We start from the raw sequence: 27,704 nt of genomic DNA, 5'->3' as shown, positions 1-27,704 counted from the left end.
TCCTTCCTAAAATCTATTCAAAACCCCTTCCTACACACTATCTTAAACCACCATGGTCTACTCTTGATGAAATCCAGACCATCACTTCAGAATCAATGTTATCCACAAAGCATTATTGTTTCATTATGCTGTCCATAGAAGTTTATTGTCACTGGTCACCTTACCTGTTTCTCTGTAAGAATTACTCTCTTCAATAACTGATTTTCAAGGCCTTTCATAGTAACAGTAAAATCAATTACTGATGTTTTAGCATTGATCTCGGGTGTAAAGGCAGGATTGGGCAGTTTTGTAGTAATATAAAGTCTAAATGTAGTCATGATATCTACTTCCTTATCCCCAACTTTCACCTAGAAAACAATTCAAACAACATTTTATTGCATTGTAATCAGTACTGTTGCTCAGTGCTATTAATTACTGAGACAGATAATTATTCACTTGAAATAACTCAGGATACATTTAATATCCCCATTATTTATGCACAATTAAATGCACTTAATCTACTAGGTACAACAAATAATTCTTAATGTTCTTGTCACCATACTGCAACTCAGGGATTTCTTCCTCTACACTCCCCTGAGGCCTTTGACAGACCCCAGGCTATCTACCCTTCCTGTGCAAATACTGCAGCTGTAAGGAAGGCACACAGTAATCAGTCGAAACTACCATGCAGGAAATGGAAAAGAGCAATTGTAAAAAGAAAGAAAGTTAACTCTTTCCAGTCCCTCTCAACTATGGAAAAAGAGTGAGAGGAATGAGAACTGTCTGGTACTGCTTCAACTGGTAAGGTAAATCATGGCGGGAAAGAACATAAGAACATAACAGAAGTCATGTTGGATCAGGCCAATGGCCCATCCAGTCCAACACTCTGTGTCACACAGTGGCCAATATGTGTGTGTGTATATATATATACACACTGTGGCTAACAGCCACTGATGGACCTCTACTCCATATTTTTATCCAATCCCCTCTTAAAGCTGGCTATGCTCGTAGCCGCCACCACCTCCTGTGGCAGTGAATTCCACATGTTAATCACCCTTTGGGTGAAGAAGTACTTCCTTTTATCCATTTTAAGCTGACTGCTCAGCAATTTCATTGAATGCCCATGAGTTCTTGTATTGTGAGAACGGGAGAAAAGAACTTCTTTCTCTACTTTCTCCATCCCATACATAATCTTGTAAACCTCTATCATGTCACCCCGCAGTCGACGTTTCTCCAAGCTAGAGAGCCCCACGCGTTTTAACCTTTCTTCATAGGGGAAGTGTTCCAAACCTTTAATCATTCTAGTTGCCTTTTTCTGCACTTTTTCCAATGCTATAATATCTATTTTGAGGTGCAGTGACCAGAATTGTACACAGTATTCCAAATGAGACCGCACCATCGATTTATACAGGGGCATTATGATACTGGCTGATTTGTTTTCAATTCTCTTCCTAATAATTCCCAGCATAGCGTTGGCCTTTTTTATTGCAATCGCACACTGTCTTGACATTTTCAGTGAGTTATCTACCATGACCCCAAGATCTCTCTCTTGGTCAGTCTCTGCCAGTTCACAACCCATCAACTTGTATTTGTAGCTGGGATTCTTGGCCCCAATGTGCATTACTTTGCACTTGGCCACACTGAACCTCATCTGCCACGTTGACGCCCACTCACCCAGCCTCAACAAATCCCTTTGCAGTGCCTCACAATCCTCTCTGATTCTCACCACCCTGAACAATTCAGTGTCATCTGCAAACTTGGCCACTTCACTGCTTACTCCCAACTCCAGATCATTAATGAACAAGTTAAAGAGCATGGGACCCAGTACTGAGCCCTGCGGCACCCCACTGCTTACCATCCTCCACTGTGAAGACTGCCCATTTATACTCACTGCTTCCTATTTATTAGCCAGTTTTTGATCCACAAGAGGATCTGTCCTTTTACTCCGTGACTCTTGAGCTTACTAAGGAGCCTTTGATGAGGAACTTTATCAAAAGCTTTCTGGAAGTCAAGGTAAACTATTGGGTCCCCTTTGTCCACATGTTTGTTCACCCCCTTAAAGAACTGAAACAGGTTAGTGAGACAAGATCTTCCCTTACAGAACCCATGCTGAGTATTCCTCAATAATTTGTGTTCATCAATGTGCCTATTCATTCTGTCCTTGATAATACTTTCTACCAACTTTTCCTGTATTGAAGTCAGACTGACTGGCCTGTAATTTCCTGGATCTCCTCTGGAACCCTTTTTAAAGATGGGGGTGACATTTGCTACCTTTCAGTCCTCAAGAACGGAGGCAGATTTCAATGAAAGATTACATATTTTTGTCAGGAGATCCACAAGTTCAACTTTGAGTTCTTTCAGAACTCTTGGATGTATGCCATCCAGACCTGGTGACTTATTAGTTTTTAATTTGTCTATCAGTTGTAGGACCTCCTCTCTTGTCACCTCAATTTGACTCAGGTCTTTCAACACCCCTTCCAAAATTAGTGGTTCTGGAGTGGGCAAACACTTCTCATCTTCCACAGTGAAGACTGAGGCAAAAAATTCATTCAGCTTCTCAACCATTTCCCTATCCACCTTCAGTAATCCTTTTGCCCCTTGGTCATCCAAGGGCCCCACTACCTACCTGGCTGGTTTCCTACTTCTAATATATTTTAAGAAATTTTTATTGTTGGGCTTTATGGGCGTTTTCGCACTCACCTTCAGCCAGCGCGACCCCCCTCTTCACCGCGCAGGATCTGCGCGGATTTCGCACTAAACGCCGCGGAGCAGCCGGAAGAGCCGGAAACTCCCGGCGCAAAAGCGGCGCAAACGGAAACTGCTTTTTGGTGGTTTCCATTTGCGCCGCAAAAGCGCCGGGGGGTTGTGCCGGCTGAAGGTGAGTGCGAAAACGCCCTATGTTTTTTGCAATATGCTCCTCATAATCCCTTTTTGGCTGCCTGATCACAGTCTTGCATTTGATTTGCCACAGCCTGTGTTCCCTTTTATTAATTTCACTTGGACTAGCTTTCCACCACTTAAAGGAGTCCTTCTTACCTTTTACAGCTTCCATTACTTTGTTAACCAAACAAACATTAACTGCGCTGGCTGAACTGTTCTAATGGTCATCAGCTGGATAGGGAAGAGAACTGCTGATATGTGGAATTTAGTTCTAACTTCTGAACACAGAATTTCTATCATTTACCAACTAAGATGGGGCAAGCATCAAGCACACATTTAAACAATAAGTAAAATTTACTTTTGTAAGGTAACTAACCTTGAAAGCAGTTCCTGATTTAATGAAGTTCTTTTCTAAGATATTATCAAGGGCAGGATCTAATTCTTCACTTATATCCTCAATCAAAAGTGGTCTTCCCAGTGAAAGGCTGTCCTCTAGGTGTGTGCGGAAATATTTATGATTCAGTGTTGTCACCTTAGAAAAAGAAATGGGACATTTTCTTAGAAGACAAGAGATACTTCTACTTAGTAGATCCAGTTGGGCAGCCATGTTGGTCTGAAGCAGCAAAACACAGTGGGAGTCCAGTGGCACCTTTAAGACCAACAAAGTTTTATTCAAGGTGTGAGCTTTTATGTGCAGGCACACTTCCTCGGATACATTGACCTGGTGAACATATACACTTAACTTGCTATTGCTGTTTGGCCTTTGTATATGTCAAAATATCTTCATGCTGTTCACCAATGCAGAGGCATCTGTCTGTATGAATAGACTGGTAATTTCCATTTTAATGTATCTGAGGAAGTGTACATGTACACAAAAGCTCATACCTTGACTAAAACTTTGTTGGTTTAAAGGTGCCACTGGACTCTAACTTTCACATGGTGTTATTTATTTCTAAAATACTCTTAGTGTGTGCTGTTCTTTCCATGTTTAGCCTCCTAATAACTCAGTGAGGCCATTATTCTAAGGATGGTGAAATTAAACTGAAAATTATTTATATAAGACACTTGATGAGTCCACAGCTACAGGATTTAAGGGCTCAAATTCAGGAGTCATCTTCTTCTTATCTTCTTCTAGAACAACCCCAATAACTCTGTACATTGACCAATCCTCATTCCCTACATAGACCTACATGAAAATGCGTAAGTAAAATTTCATTTCTGATCTGAAATCAAATCACATGAATATTTTCGTATGTCACAAAACTTTACTGATCATCTTTGTAGTTTGTGGATCAATTTTGATGTGTAAGCATATGGAAACCAGGTATTCTTGAGACAACAGAAACATCTCCAAAGAAGCAAAAAGAGAACTGAACCTCAAACTGCTGAGAGTTAGAAGAATTTATCAAAGTACAATGCCCGGTGCAGTTAAACAAATATGACTTCCTCAAGGGCTGGTTATATTTACCCTTATTTCAAAAAGCTGCTGTCTCAAGTTCTGTTTCTCAAAATAATATGCGACATTTGGACATTTTTACTATCAGTGTTGTGACTATTTCATTAAGAAAAATATATGCTTCTGACATTTCAGTCAGTTGGGCTGTGAGAGAGAGTAGAAAAAGGAGCTGCTGAAGGGGTGAGTGTTTGCCTTTTCTTAATTGCTGGGGGAAATTAGCTAAGGCTACTATGTGGAAGGAGAGCGTCTGAGGGTGTGTGTGCTTGCTGGGGAGTGAGGAACTACTGTTTCTGTTTGTTTTGACTGGGCTGCAGCTGACTGTTGCTAGTTACATCAGGTGATTGTTGCTGATTGGAAGTGTCTGTGTTGCCTGGGGCTGACTGATGGCTCCAGCCTCTTGAATTTGTAAGTCTGCACCTCGCCAGAGGCGTGAGTCGAAGGGCATGAGCCGAAAGGCTCTTGGCCTGTGACTCTTAGCCTAGGGGCTCTGAAAGAAGCCCAGAAAGCCGGGGTACTAGCCTTCTTGTGTTCCCAATAAGATGAGTAGACTTTCCTCAAGGAGAGCCACATAAATACAAAGGGTATTAAAAGGAGGACTATGTATTTTTATTTTTTTGAATTAAAAAGGCTAATTATGAAGTCAGAATGCCAGCAGGGGGTTGGGGGCTATTCAGTGTTTTGCACTGAGTGTCACATGTATGACTATTTCCCCACTGGACAGAAGTCTTGGGCGTGTGTTCCATGGAAGGAGCTCCTGGTTCTCAGAGAATGAGTTTGCACTCTTAATAATAATAATAATAATAAGTTTTTATTTATACCCCACCCTCCCTGCCGAAGCAGGCTCAGGGCGGCTTATAAGGCATGATATAAATTATCATGGTATAACAATAAAACAAAATAATACAGTCAATAAACAGAACAATATGAATTATACAATATATAAGTTAACATTAAAATAATTAATCTAAAAACAGTATAAATGTGCTACCGTCGCAGTATATACAAGATGGCTTGATGATAATTCCAGGTTTATCTTAAAAGGCTAGTTGGAAGAGGGCGGATTTGCAAGCCCTATGGAACTGGTTAAGATCCCGTAGGGCCCGCACCTCTTCTGGTAGCTGATTCCACCATTGGGGTGCCTTTATACAGAAGGCCTGCTCCCTGGTTGTTTTTAATTTGGCCTCCTTGGGCCCAGGGATTTCCAAGAGATTTTGTGAGCTGGAACACAGTGCTCTCTGGGGAACATATGGAGAGAGGCGGTCCCTAAGGTAGGCAGGTCCTCGGCCATATAGGGCTTTAAAGGTGATAACCAGCACCTTGTAACGAACTCGGTAAACAATTGGCAGCCAGTGCAGTTCCTGCAGCCTAGGCCGCATATGTTCCCACCGAGGTAGTCCCACTAGCAGTCTGGCCGCTGCATTCTGCACTAGCTGCACTTTCTGAGTTCGGTACAGGGGCAGCCCCATGTAGAGGGCATTATAGTAGTCTAGCCTCAAGGTGACCATCGCATGGATCACTGTTGCCAGATCGCGGCATTCCAGGAAGGGGGCCAGCTGCCTCACCTGCCTAAGATGGAAGAAGGCGGATTTGGCAGTGGCTGCTATCTGGGTCTCCATTGTCAAGGAAGACTCCAGCAGCACTCCCAAGCTCCTGACCTTGCGCACTAGTACCAATGGCACCCCGTCAAAAGCTGGAAGGGAGATCCCTCCTTCCGGACCGCCGCGACCTAGACCAAGGACCTCTGTCTTCGCTGGATTCAATTTCAGCCCGCTCAGCTTAATCGAATCAGCCATGACTTGCAACGCCTGGTCCAGATTTACAGGGACGTCACCAGTTCAGCCGCCCATCAGTAGATAGAGCTGGGTGACAACCCAGCCCATACCTCTGAGCAATCTGGGCAAGGGGGCGCATATAGATGTTAAATAACATCGGGGAGAGAACTTTCCCTTGGGGCACCCCACAATTAAGTATGTGCCTCTGGGACAGCTCACCCCCAATTGCCACCCTTTGTCCCCGACCTTCAAAGAAAGAGGAAAGCCCTGTGTCAGCGAGGTGGCGGGTCAGCAGCCGGTGATCGACCATATCGAACGCTGCCAATAGATCTAACAGCAGCAATATCGCCACACCGCCTCGATCCAGATGTCGCCGGAGATCATCCATGAGGGCGACCAACACTGTCTCCATCCCGTGGCCCGGGCGGAAGCCGGACTGAAAAGGATCTAAGGTGAAAGCATCATCCAGAAACCTCTGCAACTGCAACGCCACAGCCCTCTCAATAACTTTGCCCAAAAAGGGCAAGTTTGAGACCGGCCGGTAATGCGCCAATTCGGCTGGATCTGATGTAGCCTTTTTCAGGAGGGGGCGGACCACTGCCTCTTTCAGAGGGGTTGGAAAACGACCCTCCGAAAGAGATCTATTTATGATGTCCCGTATAGGACATCTTAGCTCCTCCTGACAAGCTTTAATTAGCCAGGAGGGGCATGGGTCCAGATCACAAGTTGTTGGGCGTGCAGCAGAGAGGATTCTGTCAACTTCCTCCAAACTGAGGGGGTCAAAACGATCCAGGATCAAACCAGAAGACAGGCATGGAGCCTCGAGTTTACATACTGTATCCAACATGGCAGGGCAGTCGCGGCAGAGCGATTGGACTTTGTCTGCAAAAAATTTCACAAAAGCCTCACAGCCTATCTCTAATTCCTTAACGTTTGGTTTGCCTTGTGGCAATGTAGTGAGATTCCGAATTATTCTAAACAATTGTGTCAGGCCCGAATTTGCAGACGCAATCTTAGCCGCAAAGTACATTTTCTTCGCGGCCTTGACTGCCACCTCATAGGACCTCATAAATTCCCTTTAAGATGCTCTAGTTGCTTCATCGCGAGTACGCTGCCATTGCCTCTCTAGCCATCTGAGGCCATTTCAGCTGGCATAATTCCGGGTTATACCACGGAGCCAGTCTAATCCGAGGCCGCAAGGGCGTCGAGGTGTGATCTCATCGATAGCCCTAGAGAGCCGGCTATTCCAGGTCTCAGTCAGGCCATCAAGAGAATCGCCAAAGGGCCAGGGATCCCGTAGAGCCATCTGGAACTGTTCCAGGTCCATTTGGCTCCGCAGGCGAGCCATAATACGCTCGTCACCTAAGCAGGTTTGGAGTGGAACATTCATACGAGCCCTAAGAGCGAGGTGGTCCGACCATGGCACCGCTTCTGTGGTTACATTGTCCACCATAACTCCGGCCGCGAAGATCAAGTCTAACATGTGCCCAGCTTGGTGAGTGGGGGTTTTAACAAATTGACAGAGTCCCAGTGTCACCATGGATGACACTAGGTCCGTCGCCCGATTAGAGGCCAGGTCATCAGCATGGACGTTGAAGTCACCCAGGATCACCAGCCTTGGGTGCTCTAATGCCCAGCCTGCCACGGCCTCGAGCAGGGATGGTAAGGTGTTGGCTGGTGCGCTAGGCGAACGGTACACCAGCCAAATCGCCAACCCCTCTCCAACCTCCCACGCCAGACCTGCACATTCAATGCCCTCAATCTTTGGAGCCAGGAGCGCCCTGAAGGAGTAAGCCTCAAGTATGAACAATGCCACTCCTCCCCCCCCGCCCGCTGGTCCGCAATTGGTGAAAGACCGAGTAACCTGGGGGAGCTGTTTGAGAGAGGGCCACCGAATCTCCCTCTCGTACCCAGGTCTCGGTCACGCAAGCCAGGTCCATGTCCTGCTCGAGTAAAAACTCTCGAAAGACAGAGGTCTTATTATTAATGGACCTGGCATTGCATAACACCAATGATGGAGGCGGGCCATTTGACCTGACCCTACTACCTGTCACCCTTGGGATGGGATGCAGACTGGAAGATGATCGAGCCCTAAGTGGTCTCAGTCCCCTTCCCTTATATCGTTGTCTGTTCCCACTGCCATACCTCCCCCTCCCCAGGAGCACTGAAATCCCTAGGCCAGTCATCCCCCGTTAGTGGTGATAGTTATTGTCACAGCCACCACCCCATGTGCCTTGAGGCTAAGGTGGTTGATTGGAAGAAGCAGAGACAGTCAGGCACATGACGAAGACTCTCAGGGACTTAGATGTGTCCCACTCTGAAAATGGCAGCCCCACCGCTGTCAGGGGGCATGAGGGTTGAGAGGAAACAGGACACCGTGCTGATAATAAGGGGAATGTGTCCTCTTCTTCAGTTGGTGATCAGGTATCCTTTCACCCCAAGGAACCATCCCTGTCCACGGAGGGAGGGGGACTCTTGGTAGTTAGTGATTCAATCCTTAGCTGAGTGGCACGCTCACATACTAACCGTATGGTGACTTACCTGCCTGGTGCAAAGGTAGTGGACATTATGCATGTTCTAGATAGGCTGGTAGACAATGCTGGGGAGGAACCAGTGGTCGTGGTACATGTTGGCAACAACAATGTGGGGAAATGCAGTCATGAGGTCCTGGAGGAAAGATTTAGGTTGCTAGGCAGGAAACAAGATCAGGACCTCCATGGTAGCCTTCTCAGAAGTGCTACCTGTTCTATGTACAGGGCTGGAGAGACAGGCACAAATTAGGAGTCTCAATGCATGGATGAGACGATGATGTAGGGTTCAAGTTTGTTAGGCATTGGGATGCTTTTTGGAACAAGTGGGAGCTGTACAAAAGAGCCGGTCTCCACTTGTCCCAAGAAGGAACCAAGCTGCTGGTGCTTAAAATCAAAAAGGTGGCAGAGCAGTTTTAAAACTGAATCTTGGGGGAAAGCCTACAGGAGATTAAATGTCTTTGGTTCAGGATGGCTCATCTCAAAGAGATGAAGGGTTAGCTGCTACTTTTCTACAGGGCAATGGATTAGAGTTGTCCACTGAGATGGTGACAAACAATATGGGCTGCCTGACAAGGTCTTGAGGCAGCTGGAGGAAGGCTGCAGGCCTAACATGCCTGAGAAATTATAGACGTTTATATACAAATGCTAGAAGTGTCTGAGGTAAAATCAGGGAGTTGGAATGCTTACTGTTGGGGGGAAATACGGACATTGTGGGCATTTCAGATACTTGGTGGGATGAGGAAAATCAGTAGGACATGGTGATTCCTGGATATAAATTATATCAGGATGGGGAGGAAAATGTTGGAGGTGGAGTGGCTCTGTATGTCAGTATATACAGTCCAGTACGATTGAGATGGTAAGAATTATATTTGCTTCTGGAAGTGCTGTGGGTTGAAATAGTAGGCCCAAAAGGAAGCTTTACTCTGGGAGTGTGATCAAAAGATAGAGGATGATTATAACATGATGAAAGAATTAAAGATAGCGGCTAGACATAAAAATTATGTTGAGTTTCTAGACACTCTCAATGACTGTACTATGGAGCAGATGGTCACAGAACCTACCAGGGGAGAGGTGATCATGGACTTGGTCCTAACTAATGTTCAAGCCCTGGTGAGAGATGTAAAAGTGATTGAACTGCTTGGAAACAGTGACCATAATGTTGTTGATTTCAACATTTGTATAAATAGGGAGTTGCCCAAAAAGACCAACACAACCACTTTTAACTGTAAGTGCTTGCTGTCCACTTGAGGAAAATCAGTAGGACATGGTGATTCCTGGATATAAATTATATCAGGATGGGGAGGAAAATGTTGGAGGTGGAGTGGCTCTGTATGTCAGTATATACAGTCCAGTACGATTGAGATGGTAAGAATTATATTTGCTTCTGGAAGTGCTGTGGGTTGAAATAGTAGGCCCAAAAGGAAGCTTTACTCTGGGAGTGTGATCAAAAGATAGAGGATGATTATAACATGATGAAAGAATTAAAGATAGCGGCTAGACATAAAAATTATGTTGAGTTTCTAGACACTCTCAATGACTGTACTATGGAGCAGATGGTCACAGAACCTACCAGGGGAGAGGTGATCATGGACTTGGTCCTAACTAATGTTCAAGCCCTGGTGAGAGATGTAAAAGTGATTGAACTGCTTGGAAACAGTGACCATAATGTTGTTGATTTCAACATTTGTATAAATAGGGAGTTGCCCAAAAAGACCAACACAACCACTTTTAACTGTAAGTGCTTGCTGTCCACTTTTAACTTCTCTGAGATGAGGGGGCATGTGAAGAGGAAACTGAAAGGAAAGGTTAAAAGGGTCAAAACCATTGGGGAAGCCTGGAGACTATTTAAAGCTACGATCCTAGAAGCTCAGACAAAATATATTCCACAGGTTAGGGAAGGCACAAATAGGTATAGAAAAAGGCCTGCATGGTTACACATGAAGTAAAGGAAGCTGTAAAAGCTCTACGCCCCATGGCATAGAGTGGTAAAGCTGCAGTATTGCAGTCGGAGCCCTCTGCTCACAACCTGAGTTCGATCCCAGCGGAAGCTGGTTCAGGTAGCCGGCTCCAGGCTGACTCAGCCTTCTATCCTTCCGAGGACAGTAAAATGAGTACCCAGATTGCTGGGGGGAAAGTGTAGATGACTGGGGAAGGCAATGGCAAACCACCTCATAAAATGTCTGCCGTGAAAATGTTGTGAAAGCAACATCACCCCAGAGTCGAAAATGACTAGTGCTTGCACAGGAGACTACCTTTACCTTTAAAAGGTAAGAAGGATTGCTTTAAGTGATGGAAAGCTAGTCTCAATGAGGTTAATAGAAGGGAACACAGGCTGTGACAAATAAAATGCAAGTCTGTGATCAGGCAGGCAAAAAGGGAATATGGGGAGCATATTGCAAAAAACATAAAGACCAACAATAAAAATTTCTTCAAATATATTAGAAGCACAAAACCAGCCAGGGAGACAGTGGGGCCCTTGGATGACCAAGAGGTAAAAGGATTACTGAAGGATGATAGGGAAACGGCTGATAAGCTGAATGCATTTTTTGTCTCCATCTTCATTGTGGAAAATGAGAAGTGCTTGCTGCCCACTCCAGAACCGCTGATTTTGGGAGGGGTGTTGAAAGACCTGGGTCTGATTGAAGTGACAAGTGAGGAGATCCTATGACTGATAGACAATTTAAAAACTGATAAATCACCAGGCCCAAATGACATATATCCAGCAGTTCTGAAAGAACTCAAAGGTGAACTTGTGGACTCCTAACAAAAATATGTAATCTTTCATTAAAATCTGCCTCCATTCCTGAGGACTGGAAGGTAGCTAATGTCATCCCCATCTTTAAAAAGGGTTCCAGAGGAGATCCAGGAAATTACAGGCTAGCCAGTCAGATGTCAATACCGGGTAAGTTGGTGGAAACATTATTAAAGAGAGAATTAGTAGGCACATCGATGAACAAAAGCTATTAAGGAAGACTAAGCAAGGGAAGATCTTGTCTCACTAACTTGTCAGTGTTCTTTGAGGGAGTGAACAAACATGTGGACAAGGGAGACCCAATAGATGTTTTTACCTTGATTTCCAGAAAGCTTTTGATAAAGTTCCTCATGAAAGGCTCCTAAGCTCAATAGTCATGGGGTAAAAGGACAACTCCTCTTGTGGATCAAACACTGGCTAATTAATAGGAAACAGAGAGTGAGTATAAATGGGCAGTTTTCACAGTGAAGGGTGGTAAGCAGTGGGGTACCACAGGGCTCAGTACTGGGTCTAATGTTTTTTAACTTGTTCATTAATGATTTGCAGTTGGGAGTAAGCAGTGAAGTGGCTAAGTTTGCAGATGACATTACATTGCTCAGGGTGGTGAGAACAGGGAAGACTGTAAGGCACTCCAAAGGGATCTATCAAGACTAGGCAAGTGGGTGTCAATGTGGCAAGTGAGGTTCAACGTGGCCAAGTGCAAAGTAACGCACATTGGGGCCAAAAATCTTAACTATAAATACAAATTGATGGGGTCTGAACTGGCGGAGACTGACCAAGAGAGAGATCCTGGGGTCAAGACAGTGTGCCACTGCAATTTTAAAAAGGGCCAATGTTATACTGGAAATTATTAGGAAGGGAACTGAAAACAAATCAGCCAGTATCATAATACACCTGTATAAATTGATGGTGTGGCCTCATTTGGAATACTGTGTACAATTCTGGTCATCACACCTCAAAAAAGGTATTATAGCATTGGGAAAAGTGCAGAAAAGGGCAACTAGAATGATTAAAGGATTGGAACACTTTCCCTATGAAGAAAGGTTAAAGTGCTTGGGGCTCTTTAGCTTGGAGAAACGATGACTGAGGAGTTACATGATAGAGGTCTACAAGATTATGCATGGGATAGAGAAGGCAGAGAAAGAAGTACTTTTCTCACTTTCTCACAATACAAGAACTTGTGAACACTCAATGAAATTGCTGAGCAGTCGGTTTAGAACAAATAAAAGGAAGTACTTCTTCACCTAAAGGGTGATTAACACATGGAATTCGCACCTAAAGGGTGATTAATAATAATAATAATAAATTTTATTTATACCCTGCTCTCCCCGCCGAGGCAGGCTCAGGGCGGCTTACAGGACATGGCAAAAGCCATGTTAAAACAAGATAATACAGTTCAATACAATTAACAATTAAATATTTAAATAATCTAAAAACAATCTAAAAATATAATCTTATAGTGCTACTATCTCAGTTATAATAATGATGGCGTGATGTTTATTTCAAGTTCCATGTTAGAAGGCTAGCCGGAAGAGGGCGGTTTTGCATGCCCTACGGAATTGGCTAATATCCCTTAGGGCCCGCACACAAGAATTGGCTAATATCCCATAGGGCCCACACACAAGAAGTGGTGGCAGCTACATATGAACAAATGAAGCTGCCTTATACTGAATCAGACCCTCGGGCCATCAAAATCAGTATTATCTACTCAGACTGGCAGCGGCTCTCCAGGGTCTCAAGCTGAAGTATTTCGCGCCTATTTGCCTGGACCCTTTTTAGTTGAAGATGCCAGGGATTGAACCTAGGACCTTCTGCTTACCAAGCAGATGCTCTACCACTGAGCCACCGTCCCTAATTTAAAGATGGCTTCAAGAGGGGATTGGATAAACATATGAAGAAGAGGTCCATCACTGGCTATTAGCCACAAGGTATAGATGGAACTCTTTGTCTGGCAAGTGATGCTCTGTATTCTTGGTGCTTGTGTGCGTGGGGGGGCAACAGTGGGAAGGCTTTTAGTGTCGTAGCCCTACTGGTGAGCCTCTTGATGGCACCTGGGTTTTTTGGCCACTGTGGGACAGAGTGTTGGACTGGATGGGCAATTGGACTGATCCAACATGGGTTCTCTTATGTTCTTATGTTCCTTATTTTAGTCACTTGTAAACTGAGTTTTTGCAAGGAAATTAATAGATATGCTAAAATGGGATAGAAATAACTTAAATGATAAAATTAATGTGGGTAGGGTTGCCAATCCCCAGTTGGGGACCCAAAGAAAAACCAGTGGAAGACGTAGTCATTAACTTATCGACCCGTCCCCCCACTAGAACGGAGAGGTGAGTTCTTAATTATGGGCTAGGTTTTGTACTTACATCCAAATATAATTCCTTTAAGACCCATATAGATATTTTCAAATTGGTTCGACAAATTAAACTGAAGAATTTTTTTGGGACCACTTCATCAGATCAGGAGGGCTGGCATTTTAAACCCGCCTCCAGTTTCGTTACAAATATTAATGACCCTATGGTCCTTATTTTTGAAAAAGCTGTATTCAGAGACATCATGAAATTGGAAGAGACAAACAAACGTACTTGGCAGAATATTACTTTTGAGGAACGCTCTGCTCTTAAAGAGCTAGCTGCAGACATTAGCATCATCATCAAGCCCGCTGATAAAGGGGGCACAATAGTTATACAGGATTTAAAAGACTATGAGGTTGAAATTAGACGTCAGTCAGCGGATTCTGACACCTATGAACATATTCAGCAGGACCCTACTGATCACATTACTAGGATTATAGATGTGACCCCTACGGAGGCAGAAGTTTTTTGTTGGATAGATGCTAAAACTAAGGCTTTTTTTATTAAACAAGAATCCCCAAGTTCCGGTGCTATATTCTTCACCTAAGATCCATAATCCCAGTTTCTCTCCCCCGGGTAGACCTATAGTATCTGGATCCAACTCATTGCTGGAACCACTTTCCAAATTTATTGATTTCTTTTTGCAAACTTTTGTATTAAATATACCTTCATACATAAAGGACAGTGGACACTTTATCAACAAGGTGGAAGGGAAAATTGTACCAGTTGATGCTGTTTTTTGTATGCTGGATATAACTTCTCTGTGTACCAATATTCCCTTAGAGGAGGCTCGGGTTGTAGTAGAGTCAGTGTTTAATAATAGGTCATTTTGTGATCCTCTCACTTCTTTTTTGTTACAATTGTTGGACATTGTATTTGAAAAAAATTATTTTCGTTTTCAAAAGGATTTTTATTACCAAATTAGGGGAGTTTCTATGGAAAGCAGCATGGTTCCCAGTGTTGCCAATTTGTTTGTGGCAAAGCTGGAGGAAGAATTTATTAGCCATCCCCAAGTTAATTTATTTTTTGCTGATATCTTAATCTACTACCGTTATATTGATGACCTTTTTTTGTTTTAAGAGATAAGTCTAATTTTGAATCGTTTGTGGAGTGGTTGAACAATATTCATTTGACTATTAAATTTTCAGGCAAAGCACATTCTAAGAGCGAGTCTTTTCTAGACCTTACTGTCTATCAAGATTTTGAGCATAGAATAGCCATAAAACCTTTTTCTAAAGACACAGACCGGTGGTCTTATTTACATTTTTCTTCTTTTCACCCGTATCATTTGAGGGCTAATTTGCAATTTTCACAGTCTTTAAGATTAAAAAGAAATTCAGCAACTGAAACAGAGTATAAACAGCATAAGGATCTTATAAGTGAGAGTTTTTTTTACAAAGCGGGTTTCCTGCGGAAGTCATTGCTAAGGCATCCTGTAGAGCGCAGGGTGTTCAGAGATCTACTTTATTACAGAGAACTAATAAAAAACAACATCAGGGTATTTCCTGTGCTATTGATTATATGCCTCATGCATTCAGTATTAAAATAATAAACATTGGCATCTCTTATTGGAGGTGCCGGACTGCGAGGAGTTGCCCTTTGTGGGCTTCCAAAAAATGTGATCCTTTAAAGACATTCTGATTAATTCTGATTTAACTAAGCCTCTGGCGCCATCAGGTGGCCCTTTGGGGCATTACCAATGCGGAAACTGTACTGTGTCCGATGGCAATCCAGACTAAAATTTTCTCACCACCTGGTAGTGATTTACAATATAAATTGCCACATTTCAGTAATTACAATTCCTCCCACATGGTATATGCAATTCTGTGTAGTTGCAATCGTATTTACGTGGGTAATACTACCCGCCCCATTAGAACATGTGTGGCGGAACATCGTTCTCGGGTAAAAATGAAAAATCTTGAAGTTCCGTTAATGAATCACTATCTAGAGACGAATCATAACATTGATATGAGATTTATTGTATTGTTCAAATATTCAGACCGTGTAGATGATGTTGCCAAGAAGTGTTTGCAGCGGGAAGAAACGTTTTGGATCTTCCGGTTGCAATCACTGGCCCCGAAGGGGTTAAATAATTGTACAGACTTTTCATGCTATTTATAATAATATGCTTGTAATTTTTGTAGTGTTTGCGTTGTTTTCCTGGCTTTTGTAAATCTCAAACAGGTGTGTTGGAATTTTTGGGTAATGTACCTTTAAATATTGCTTGGGATCTGATGTACATTGCGGTAATACGCCTTTGGAATGATACTGTGTGCTTGTATTAGCTTCAGTCTTTGCCCGTAGTGGTGAGTTGTTTGCACTAATTGTTAATATGAGTTCTGTGTTATTTTTAAGAAATGTTATTGAAGATGCATATGCTTGCTTTATGTAGCCATTGTGAAATACAACAATTTGGATATCCCTCTTTGGTAAAGACAGTGGAAATGGTGTGACAAGCGTCCTGCCGGCTCCAGGCTCCATCAGAGGGACGTCGAGGAATCTTCAGATATATTCCTTCTTGGAGAAAAATCTGCACAGGCACTTTGACCTACAAGTGCTTTGCAGCACTAAGTACTTTAAGCAATTTGTTCTAATGAAGTTTGTGCTTAGATGCGTTTTGTAAATGAATTATATGTACTTACCTTAATATATTAATTGTTGAATTGGATAATGATAATCAATGCTCTGAAGTTTCATACTTAAATAACTTGTAAATGAATAATTGTTTTTGTTATTTTGTAATGGTTTTTCTTTGGGTTCTCATTCTCTCCGTGATTCTCTCTGCTGTATTTCTAATCCCCAGTTGGGGGCAGGGGATCTCCCAGTTTGGAGACCCTCCCTCCTCTTCAGGATTATGAGAAAGCAGGGCAGGGGAGGGAAATGTTCGCTGGGCACTCCATTCTACCCTATGAAAACCAGTTTCCATAGAGTATAATGGAGAATTAATCTGTGGGTATCTGGGGCTCTGTGGGGGCTGTTTTTTGAGGTAGAGGCACCAAATTTTCAGCATGGTACCCAATGCCTCTCTTGAAAACACTCCCCAGGTTTCAAAAAGATTGGACCAGAGGTCCAATTCTATGAGCCCCAAAAGAAGGTACCCCTATCCTTCATTATTTTCTAATAGAGGTATTCAAAAGGTATGCAGTCCCTTTAAATGTGATTGCCAGAACTCCCTTTGAAGTTCAGTCATGCTTGTCATACCCTTGCTCCTGGCTCCACCCTCAAATTCCCCAGATATTTCTTTAGTTGGACCTGGCAATCCTAGGGTACTACAAGCCCTTCAGATATTACACAGAAACACAAAAAGGTAACATACCGAAGGGGTTTGAGTATAACTGCTCAGTTATACTCAAACCCCTTTGGTATGCTGCCTTTTTTGCTTATCTGAATGGTGACACAGGAAATGTCTGGTAAGACATCAAACGCACACCTGGAAGTGAAGCTATCAGAGGAAATCAAAGGTACCTTGGAGTGAACATCTGACTGATCAAGAAGATTTCAGGACATGGACGTTTTACTGTAAATATTGCAATAGTAATAAAGTTTTCTCATATTTACTTTAAAGGTGTTTCCAGTGGGGAAACACCCTCAGATATTTACAGGTAGAAGAAACACACATTTTTATTCCTTTAAAGCTTGCAATACTTACTTGTAGTTCATTGTTCTTTTCTTTTTGTTTAACCCAAGTTTTCCCTTGGGTCTGTGGATCTATCAAAAGAGGGTATCTTGTTGCCTTAGTGACAATAATGCCATTTTGAACTGAGAGTTCATCTCCTGGAAGCCCTTGTAAATTCCACTCACTAATCTGGATATTGAGAAAAAATCATTGCCTGAGTAACTAATACTGAAATCCTTGTTTTTCAGGTGTATATTTAAAGATGTAATGAACACAATGACAGTAATATGCAGTGAAAATGAACAGCCATTTGGATTAAAACACAAAGGAGAAATAGTTCTTCTTTTTATAAACTCTGCTACTTTTAAGGTCTTTAAATATAACAACTACTTTGAGCCCACTTGCGGGGAGGACAGGATATAAATCCAATAAATGAAATGAAAATGTCATCCTAAATTATGCTTAAAGCATATTTATAATTCTGACATAGCATGGTGGGTGCAGCAACAAAATGGCTGCCACAGGAGGCAGAGCCAGCCACAAAACAATTGCCCCAGCTTGACTTCAGTAACACACGGTAGGTCCTTGTGCTGTGTTGGCAGCTATTGCCAAAGCAAGATATTTTTAAAAAATTGCACAGCCAATCAGATCTCCAGCAGTCAGTCAGAAACCCTGCTGTGCAAAAGCTCTACCTGACCCCACCCATTTCCTAAAACACTTGGTGGGAACCAGAAAAGGTATCAGTGAGCGTCATGTTGAGGACCCCAGCTTAAAACAGTAGTGCCCTGTAGGGTTAACACCTGAATATCTCAAGTTCTTGAAAGCTGATTGATGAGCTACCATATTCTTAAACCAGAATAAAACACCATTGTAAGACCACTGTAGAGATCCATAACCCTACTCTCTACTCATATTCATATCTCTCATGCACACATATATGCATAATGTATAACTATGGTCTATATACCAATTTATTCTAAGTACTCTCCCTCTATGTACAGCTATAAAAACACTCTTCTACCCTCATTTTCCTTTCTCTCCTCCATACTTAAACAAGAGTCCCATCTTCATAGATTATGGTATTTATTATAGTGCCCTGCACCTTACAACAGGTCACCTTTGAAAACCAGTGAGTTTCAAAATTAAATTGTGATGTAATAGGTGGACACTTTGCAGCTGAATAAAAGATTACTAAAGAATTGTCACTTATTGACTTAATCTTGGTGTACAGCTGAGAAAACATGTTTGATTATAAACAGTGTCATTCTTGCTATAAAAACAACCCCCCTCCCCCCCCCCCAAATCACATCAATTTATGCCAAATGATATTGTTCATCTTTAAAATACCACAGAGTTTGGGGCTCTTTTATATACACATAGATTTAAGAATTACTTTGTTCAATTATTTTTCATAAGGTTAAATTTATAGCAAATCATAAACAAAAATGCACTGCAAAATTATTTGCTACAAGGTCAGAAGTGTTTTATTCTAAGAAGACAGCTATAGCCATGTCCATTATAACAGCCATTATCAACATTACTCCTGCGATCATAGAAATACTCTGTGTGTGTCCTAGTCCTTGCAATTTACATTAATTTACACATAGTCTTGTATGCATATATACAATTAGTTTGAAATCACCCACAGGTTTCCCTGTATGAACTATCCTTAAGTCAGGGGTGAACTTAATGGTTTGGATCTTGCCTAAATTCTGTCCAAAGAAGTGTGATTTCCTTCCCTTCCTCCTCCCACTGCAGCCCCACATTCCCCCCCCCCCTCAGTGCTGCTCTTTGGGGAAAGGAGACTTGGAATAGGTTTGGGGGAGTTCACAATCTGCCAAGGGAGGAGAGGATATGCAAACATTGCCCTCGCCCTTGCACAATAGACATTTTTGGCAGGGTCCAGCACAATAAGAATAAGCAAGAACTTTCTACATGCTGCATGCTACATACTGAACAGCTTTCTCTTATACAGATATAAGAAACTATAACGATCACACACGCATTTCATGTAAATCTTCCTTCTACATTTAAATATATTTATTTATTATTTATTTATTGCACTTATATCCCACCCTATCCCATGGTAGATTCAGGGTGGCTAACATAAACAAATTACAATAAATATATAATTGAAACCATTTAAATGAAACAAGATGGCAGCAAAAACATACATTGCTCGGAGCAGTCCAATACATCTCCTGTTGGACATTAACAGGGCAGCAAGCATCTCTAAGCTTGCTATGGGCAGGGGAGGCCAAGATGGTAGAGACATTGGCCACCTCTATTGAAGGCCTGTAAAACTCCATTTTACAGGCCCTGCAGAACTGTAACAAGTCCCACAGGGTCCTGATTTCAATTGGGAGCATGCTTTACCTGGGTGGGGCCAAGGCAGAAAAGGCCCTGACCCTGGTCAAGGCTAAGCAGATGTCATTTGGACCACGGACTACCTGTAGATGTTGGTCTACAGAGCACAAGGCTCTCTGTGGCTTGTATGGGGAGAGACTATCCTGAAGGTACGTTGGTCCCAGGCTGCATAGGGCTTTAAAAGTCAGCACCATAACCTTGAAACGGATCTGGTACTCAATTGCTAGCTACTGCTTTACCTGGGTGGGGCCAAGGCAGAAAAGGCCCTGACCCTGGTCAAGGCTAAGCAGATGTCATTTGGACCACGGACTACCTGTAGATGTTGGTCTACAGAGCACAAGGCTCTCTGTGGCTTGTATGGGGGAGAGACTGTCCTGAAAGTACGTTGGTCCCAGGCTGCATAGGGCTTTAAAAGTCAGCATCATAACCTTGAAACGGATCTGGTACTCAATTGCTAGCTACTGCAGTTGGTGCTGACTGCTGAATGCATGCCCACACAGACTGAAATTATGAAGTAGCTATGAGCTATGATACCATGATTCCATTCTACTGGGTGCCTATAGGTACTTTCATAACAAATAGTATAGAACTTTGAAGGTAATAATAAGCACTTTGAAGTGGGACTAGAAAAACATTATCAGCCTGTGTAATTCTTTCAAAAACTGAAACAGTTACAGAGAATCTGACATCGCTCAGCAATCTTGCAGCAGCATTCTTTTCCAACTGAAGTTTCCTAACCATCTTCAGAAAAAGTCCCACAACAGCGCATTGCAAAAATATGACTCCAGTGTAATCCTATAATTTGCCCCAGAAGTCTTCAGGCAGGGCTGTTTCTATTACAGTTCTATTCTCCTGCCTCCAAGGAACTCAGGGTGATAAAAATGGTTCTTTTGTCCTCCATTCTATCCTTACAATAAATCCTGTGAGGTGGGTAAAAAGTGACTGGCCCTCAGTAGTCTCTGCCTTGACTGACCCATAGTAGGGTGGGGATTTATTTATTCATGAAAAGTTTTATATACTGCCTGTCTGTCTTTGCTAGCAGCTTGAACCCAAGTCTCCACAGTCTTAGTCCAACACTCTAATCACTATGCAACAATGGTTCTCAGTTCTGTCTTCTTGTCCTCTGTAGGTACCATGCATACTGCAGTGTTATAATAACTAACTATAGATAGCAATCATTAGTAATTGTAATATTTACTGCTTCTAACCTGAAGTGTGGAATAAACAACCTGAATAAACAACCTGAAGCTTCTAACCTGAAGTGTGTGATTCTCTGAACTGACTCGTAGTCAGACGTTCAGTAGGGGTCTCACCTTAAGACCTACAGGAGTGCACTGGGAAGTGGGGAGGCTCTTCTCATGGTACTCCCCCACTCAGAGTAAAATGGCCTCCTTCCAAATACTTTTAAGATGTATTTGGTGAAACTTTAGTGAATGCTGTGCAACTCTTGCAACAATGGCATTTAAAAGGCTTGCTGCTCCAGGGTTCAGGTCTCACTGGTTTCACCTCACAGTTTCCCTCCTTGCACCCACTCACAGAACACTCAGAGTTCTATTTTCATTACACAAATAGCAATCAAGTTTAGCAAGCCTTTATATAAACTTGAGGCTTTATTTCTGGGCAAACATAATGGAACGGAGTTTTGGAACCTCTTTGTGGAAACAAAATACTCAAAAAATGTCCAAAAGTTCATGAGGGGCACCAGGGGACCATGACAGTCTTTGATCCAACAAAATATGTTAAATATGGTTGTTTCAAGGTCATCATTCAGCATTAGGTACCAAAAGTATATGTTAACCAAAAGCAAGAACCAAAAAGGACCTAAGGAAGCTGGTGACATGTCTAATGTTTGGAAATTGATTTAAAGTAGTGCATGAAACATCAATAAAAATTAGAGCTACAAAAAATTAACAAAAATTAAGACCTACCGTAGGTGGATCCACCAACATTGAAATTAGGTTCAAATTTTCAGTAAAAGGAATCTTCCGGCCTCTCATTTCTGCCTCCCATAAATCTTTAAGCAAAAGATTTCTGAATATCTGATTAAAAGGGCCACAGTATGACAGGAAACCTGTGCACAGTAAAACATCTCCAACAAGTCTAGAAAAAATAATGTTTTTATGTGTTTTTAGTTTACAGTTCTCAAAAAGGTTCATGTGATACAGTCATATCTTTAGCATTACATCTGCTTTTACTTATATTTTTTAAAACTGAATATATATATTAAAATCATATGACTGTTTAAGTGGATGAAATATATGCTAGCACTAACCCTTGTTTCAGTGAGTTCACTGAGTCCACAAGTCAGGATACTCAAGTACTTTCATCATCAGCATCATTAATTTATACTGCAGACAGGAAACAAACAACAACCACTGGAATGGAAGTGCCATTACATGAGACACCTAATGTGATTCTCTGAACTGACTCGTAGTCAGACGTTCAGTAGGGGTCTCACCTTAAGACCTACAGGAGTGCACTGGGAAGTGGGGAGGCTCTTCTCATGGTACTCCTGTCAAGTCGGCTGAATTCAATAACGAGTCTCTTGATAGAGTAACAAGTTTATTGTAATCAGAACGAGAGACCATGGCAGAGATTGAAGGACTGAAATACATATGCACTAATCCAGTATTTAAGGTATGAATCTAAAGGATTCCTACGGGGGGGGGGAGCAATCTATGCAACACATCTTCACACTAGGATGCTACTTCTTTCGTTCCCAGGCCGAAGCCTTGACACCCCATACTCCCCACAGAGAACAAGGCTGGGAAGGCGCCACTATCTTGTTCACATGTTAGCATTTCAAAGCAGGTTACACAACAAAGGCCTTTCTAGTGAGGGGGCAGGAAAGTGGGCTAGCAGCCCCCGGTGTACACTGTAAAGTACCCAGACTCCTTTACTTCAGAACCAAACTTAATACAGATATTGAGTAACTCATAGCAGACTTGACATACTGCCCCCCTAGGGCCCCCCCCCTGCCGGGCGGCCTTGCAAGGAGGGCGATTCACATTTATGGCTCCGGAACTCGGGCCCCGAGAGGCTCCGGCACTCCCCCTTCGAGGGGAGGGTTGGTGAATCTTGCAAATGCCATTTGGACGGCCCCGGAGATCTGCGCAGTAGGCTGCAATGAAAAACAGGGTGGACTTTACCAAGGGCAGGGGGGAGGTCTAACTCTACTGTCACCGGGTTGATCACCCGCTTGATTTTGAATGGCCCTAAGAACTTAAAAGCCAATTTCCTAGACGGTTGTGCCAGAGGCAGGTTTTTTGTTGACAGAAATACGGAATCCCCCACCTTCAAGTCCCAGACTGGCACATGGCTTTTATCGTACTGTTTTTTATACGCCTCCTTAGCCAGCTTCAGGTTTTCTTGAATGGCTGGCCAACATTGGCTGGGACCTTGCCACCATTGCTCGAAACTTGAGCCCGTCAATCCCTCCCCCCCTGGCGGCATGGGGATCGGCTTTCCCTCATACCCAAACACTGTCGCAAAGGGAGATGCTTTTGTGGAACTGTGAGCGCTGTTGTTGTAAGCGTATTCAGCGAAGGGGAGGAGGTCCACCCAGTCTGACTGGCGTAGGCTCACAAAGCACCGTAGGTACTGCTCTAGCACCCCGTTCACTCTCTCAGTCTGTCCGTCCGTCTGGGGGTGATAGGCAGAGCTTAGCCCCTGTTCCATCCCTAATAATTTACAAAACTCCCGCCAGAAGGTGGCAACGAACTGAGGCCCCCTGTCACTTATGACCTTGTCAGGGATGGAGTGATGCTTGGCCACGTGGTCGAAAAATAAAGTCGCTAGCTTCTTGGCCGTGGGTAATTGGCTGCAGGGGATGAAGTGGGCTTGTTTTGAAAACGTGTCCACTACCACCAGTATGACTGTTTTCCCCCGGGAGGATGGTAGCTCGACTATGAAGTCCATGGACACTATGGCCCATGGCCGTTTTGCTGTTTCCAGAGGCTGTAGGAGTCCCGGGGGTTCCCCCCCCTCTTTTTTGCCATCACACACACCGGGCAACCAGCTACAAAGTCCGACACATCCTTCTTTAGGGACGGCCACCAGAACTGCCGGTGCACTAAGTGCAAGGTTTTTACATAGCCGAAGTGCCCAGCTAATTTGGAGCAGTGACATAGTTGGAGAATTTCTTTCCTTAATGTTTCCGGGATGTACAGTTTCTCCCCCTTGTACCAAAGAGCGTCTTTTCTTTTCTGCAACCCCTCCGGCCGCCCACCTCCCTCCCGTTCGGCCTCTAGGGTGATTCGTTCTTTGCTTAGCCCACTCAATTCCTTTTTCCTCTGCGAGCGGGTAGTGACCATAGCCGCCACTTGTGTGTGGGGGATCAGGGAATCTACCACTTCCTCTCTCTGGCTCTCATGCTGTGGGAGCCTGGACAGGGCGTCTGCTAGAAAATTGCGGGTCCCCGGGATGTGCTTCAGGGTGAAGTCGAATCTGGAGAAGAAGCCCGCCCACCTGATTTGCTTTTCACTCAATTTTCTTTTCCCTGTTAGTGCCTCTAGATTTTTGTGGTCCGTCCATATCTCAAAGGGCACCCTGGCTCCCTCCAACCAGGACCTCCAAGTTTTCAGTGCAAACATGACAGCGAAAGCCTCTTTGTCCCACACTGACCAGTTCCTCTGCTCCTCTGAGAACTTTCGCGAAATGTAAGCGCAGGGTCTCAGCTTCCCCTCCTCATCCCTCTGCATGAGAATGGCTCCTACGGCGACATCGGAGGCGTCGCATTGGACCACAAACCCCTTCCGCTCATCTGGGTGGCTTAAGACCGGCTCGCTTGTGAACAGTTGTTTAAGCCGGTCGAAAGCCGCCTGACAAGTCGGTGTCCAATTCAGCCTGGCCCCTGGTCGCTTTGCCTCCTCCCCCCTCCCCTTCGTCTTCAGGAGGTCTGTTAGGGGCAGAGCGATCTGGGCGAACCCTTCAATGAATGTCCTATAGAAATTGGAGAATCCGATGAAACTTTGGAGCTGTCTACGTGTCCTCGGGGGGGCCCACTCTAGAACTGCCTGAACTTTAGCTGGATCCATGGCCAGCCCGTCCCCAGACACCCGGAAGCCCAAATAGTCTAGTTCCGTGCGGTGGAACTCGCATTTAGACAGCTTGGCGTAGAGCTGGTGCTTCAGCAGGGTGGCCAACACTTCCCTCACTAGTTTCACATGGGATTGTTCGTCTTGAGAATAAATAATGATGTCATCAAGGTACACCACCACCCCCTTGTACAGAAATTTCCGCAATACATCATTTATGAAATTCATGAACACCCCAGGTGCCCCTTGCAATCCAAACGGCATGACTAAATATTCAAATTGCCCCATCGGGGTGTTGAACGCCGTTTTCCACTCATCCCCCTCCTTGATGCGCACTCGGAAGTACGCATCCCGCAGGTCAAGCTTTGTGAAAATCTTCCCCCCCGCCACCGTGCTTAGCAAATCTTTGATGAGGGAGATGGGGTAGGCGTTTGACATGGAAATCGCGTTAATCCCACGAAAATCAGTGCAAAGCCTAAGACTGTGGTCCTTTTTCTTTCTAAACAACACGGGGGCCGCGTGGGGGGCCGTCGCGGGTCTGATGAACCCCCTTTTCAAGTTCAAGTCTAGGAATTTTCGCAGCTCCTTCTTCTCAGCCCACCCCATTTGGTAGAGCTTGGCCCTGGGAAGGCTTCCCCCGGGGATTAGTTCTATCGCGCAGTCTGTGCTCCTGTGGGGGGGTAGCTGGTTGGCCTCCCGCTCACTAAATACTTCCATCAGGTCGCGGTAGGCGTCCGGGACATGGTGCACCTCTTCCACCAGGACGCACGCCCTCTCCCGAGCGGCTGGCGCTCGTGGCCCCCATGCTGCCTGCCAAAGGTGCTGGTTGCAACTTGGGTCGGGAAATCTGATGGTCTGGGCTCTCCAGCGGATGAGGGGCTCGTGCTTCTCCAACCACCCCACTCCCAGGACCACGGGGTAGCCACAGGCGGGCGCGATCACAAAGGTCTCTGAGTCCCAGTGGTCCTCAATCCCCAGGGGGCACGGCTCAGTCTCTTGCGTGCAGGGTTCCCCCCCCATTACTGACTCATCCATCTGTTCAAAGTGCATGGGGTTGGGCAGTTGTAAGCGTTTCAACCCGAGCCTCCACCACCTTGGGGGAAATCAGCTCTCTATTACAGCCCGAGTCTATGAGGGCCCGGATCTGTAGGAACCTTTTTAGCTTTGGGTTCAACAATTTGACCACTATAAAGTACAACCTTCCCGTGGGTCTCACCGTTAGCGGTGCCTCCTCTCGGTCGACCTGCTGGTTGGCACCGTTCAAAGCAGGTCGGCGTCGTTTCCCGCCGGCTCCTCTTCCCACGCCAGCTCGGCCAGCTCCTCTGACAGACGCACCTCCTCCTCTTGTAGGTCGTCTTGCACCAGGAGCGCGCTGCTCTTCGCCGTGTCCTTAGGGCGGCCGGTGGTTTTCTTGGGGCCGGGGGTGCCCGGGCGGGTGGCTCCCTGCGGTGGGGCGGCCCCGGTGGCTGATTGGGGGCAGCCGGAGGCCAGATGGTTGGGGTCCCCACACCGGAAACGTCGGGGCCCCCCCGGGGCAGCCACCGCCTGCTTCTTGACTTTAGGTGGCTCAGCCTTCCCGGGGCTTGCTTTCGGCGTTCCCCTGCCGGCGGCCAGTGCTTGGCGCAGCATCGCCACTCGTTTCAGGTTGGTCTCCACCTCCCCCGTCAGCTGAATCCACCCCACCAGGGTATCGGGGCGGGCTTGCGTGAGCGCTCTATCCAGGATGCTCGGGTTCAGCCCATTGGTGAAGTGCTCGATCTTCATCACCTCGTTCCAGTTCCGAGCCCGGGCGGCGTTGGCCTGGAAGTCGGCCGCGTACTCTCGGATGGATCGGGCCCCTTGCTTCATGTTCCGCAGCGCCGCCAGCGCTCGGGTTTCTTGCAGGGGGTCCTCGTACTGGGTCAGCAGGGCTTGCACGAAAGTGTTTACGAAGTGGAGGACCGGGCTGTTGGTTTCGCATAGGCTCACATACCACTTCTTCGCTGCGCCCCGTAGCTTCGACCCGAGGTAGTCCACGCGGCTCATCTCATCGGGGAATGAGTCCCCCCAGTAGTGCATGTAGCTGTTCGCCTGGATCGCGAAGTAGTTCACTTCCTCCGGGTCCCCGTCGAACGTGGCGTCCAGCTCCCGGCCTCCCCCCAGGTCTCTTTGTCTGACCGGGGCAGGAGGGGGCACCGCTGGGGCTTGCGGGGCCGCTCCGGGTGGAGGGGCGGCGGGGCCCTGTTGAACCGGGGGTCCCCGCGGACCCGTCGGGGCTGGCTGTTGCTGGCGAGCCCCGGTCACCCCCAGCGCTCTGCCCAGCTGCGCGGTCAGGGTCTGCATCTGGTCCTTGAGGTCTCTCACCGCCCCGTCGATCTCCCTGCGGACCATCGCGCGAAACGCCTCGTACTCCTCATCGGTCTGGTCCTTGGGGCTCGCCCCTCCGTCATCCGCTCCGCACTCGGCCCCTTCGCTTCCACTCCCGGGGGCTTGTGCCCCCGCGGCTCCGGCGCCTTCGCTCGCCTCGCCCGGGTGGGCGGCGGCGGCCTCAGCCAGTTGGACCCGCTTGGTGTGGCGGGTCATGATCGCCTCCCGTCGGACCGGGGCTTGATCCATCAGCGTAGTGGAGGTCCTTGGCTGGTATTGCCGTGGGGTCACCACCAGCTGAAACTGTGGAGGGGAGGCCGCGGTCCTTCTGGCAGTATGGATGTGCCAGGGTGTCTCGGCCCCCTCCACTCTGGTTGGGAATCCTCCATTCTCCGGAGACTGTTCGGACATCGCCTTTTCAGTTGCCGGAAAGGTTGAACTCCAAGATAGAGGAGTCCTTCAAAATGTCAAGTCGGCTGAATTCAATAACGAGTCTCTTGATAGAGTAACAAGTTTATTGTAATCAGAACGAGAGACCATGGCAGAGATTGAAGGACTGAAATACATATGCACTAATCCAGTATTTAAGGTATGAATCTAAAGGATTCCTACGGG

At 45.3% G+C, this 27,704-nt stretch overlaps 2 protein-coding genes across 2 annotated transcripts in view; one reads left to right on the top strand and one right to left on the bottom strand.

The window, feature by feature from the left end:
- DNAH8 (dynein axonemal heavy chain 8) overlaps positions 1-27,704 on the bottom strand; it is a 329,757-nt gene that overhangs the window by 49,699 nt on the left and 252,354 nt on the right. Inside the window, exons 71-74 of the mRNA XM_060243601.1 lie at positions 21,636-21,807; positions 17,374-17,529; positions 3,236-3,391; positions 165-347 (exon numbers count right to left, since the gene is read on the bottom strand). Coding sequence (XP_060099584.1) covers positions 165-347; positions 3,236-3,391; positions 17,374-17,529; positions 21,636-21,807 — 667 coding nt within the window. The remainder of the gene's footprint in view (positions 1-164; positions 348-3,235; positions 3,392-17,373; positions 17,530-21,635; positions 21,808-27,704) is intronic.
- Positions 15,766-27,704, top strand: part of GLO1 (glyoxalase I) — a 295,016-nt gene continuing 283,077 nt past the window's right edge. Inside the window, exon 1 of the mRNA XM_060244953.1 lies at positions 15,766-15,777. The gene's annotated coding sequence lies outside the window, so the exon portion shown is untranslated. The remainder of the gene's footprint in view (positions 15,778-27,704) is intronic.

Source organism: Heteronotia binoei, chromosome 1, assembly GCF_032191835.1.
Source record: "Heteronotia binoei isolate CCM8104 ecotype False Entrance Well chromosome 1, APGP_CSIRO_Hbin_v1, whole genome shotgun sequence".
In the NCBI taxonomy this organism is placed as follows: Eukaryota; Metazoa; Chordata; class Lepidosauria; order Squamata; family Gekkonidae; genus Heteronotia; species Heteronotia binoei.
The sequence above is the reverse complement of the archived record's forward strand: the minus strand, read 5'-3'. Positions and strand labels throughout refer to the sequence as shown.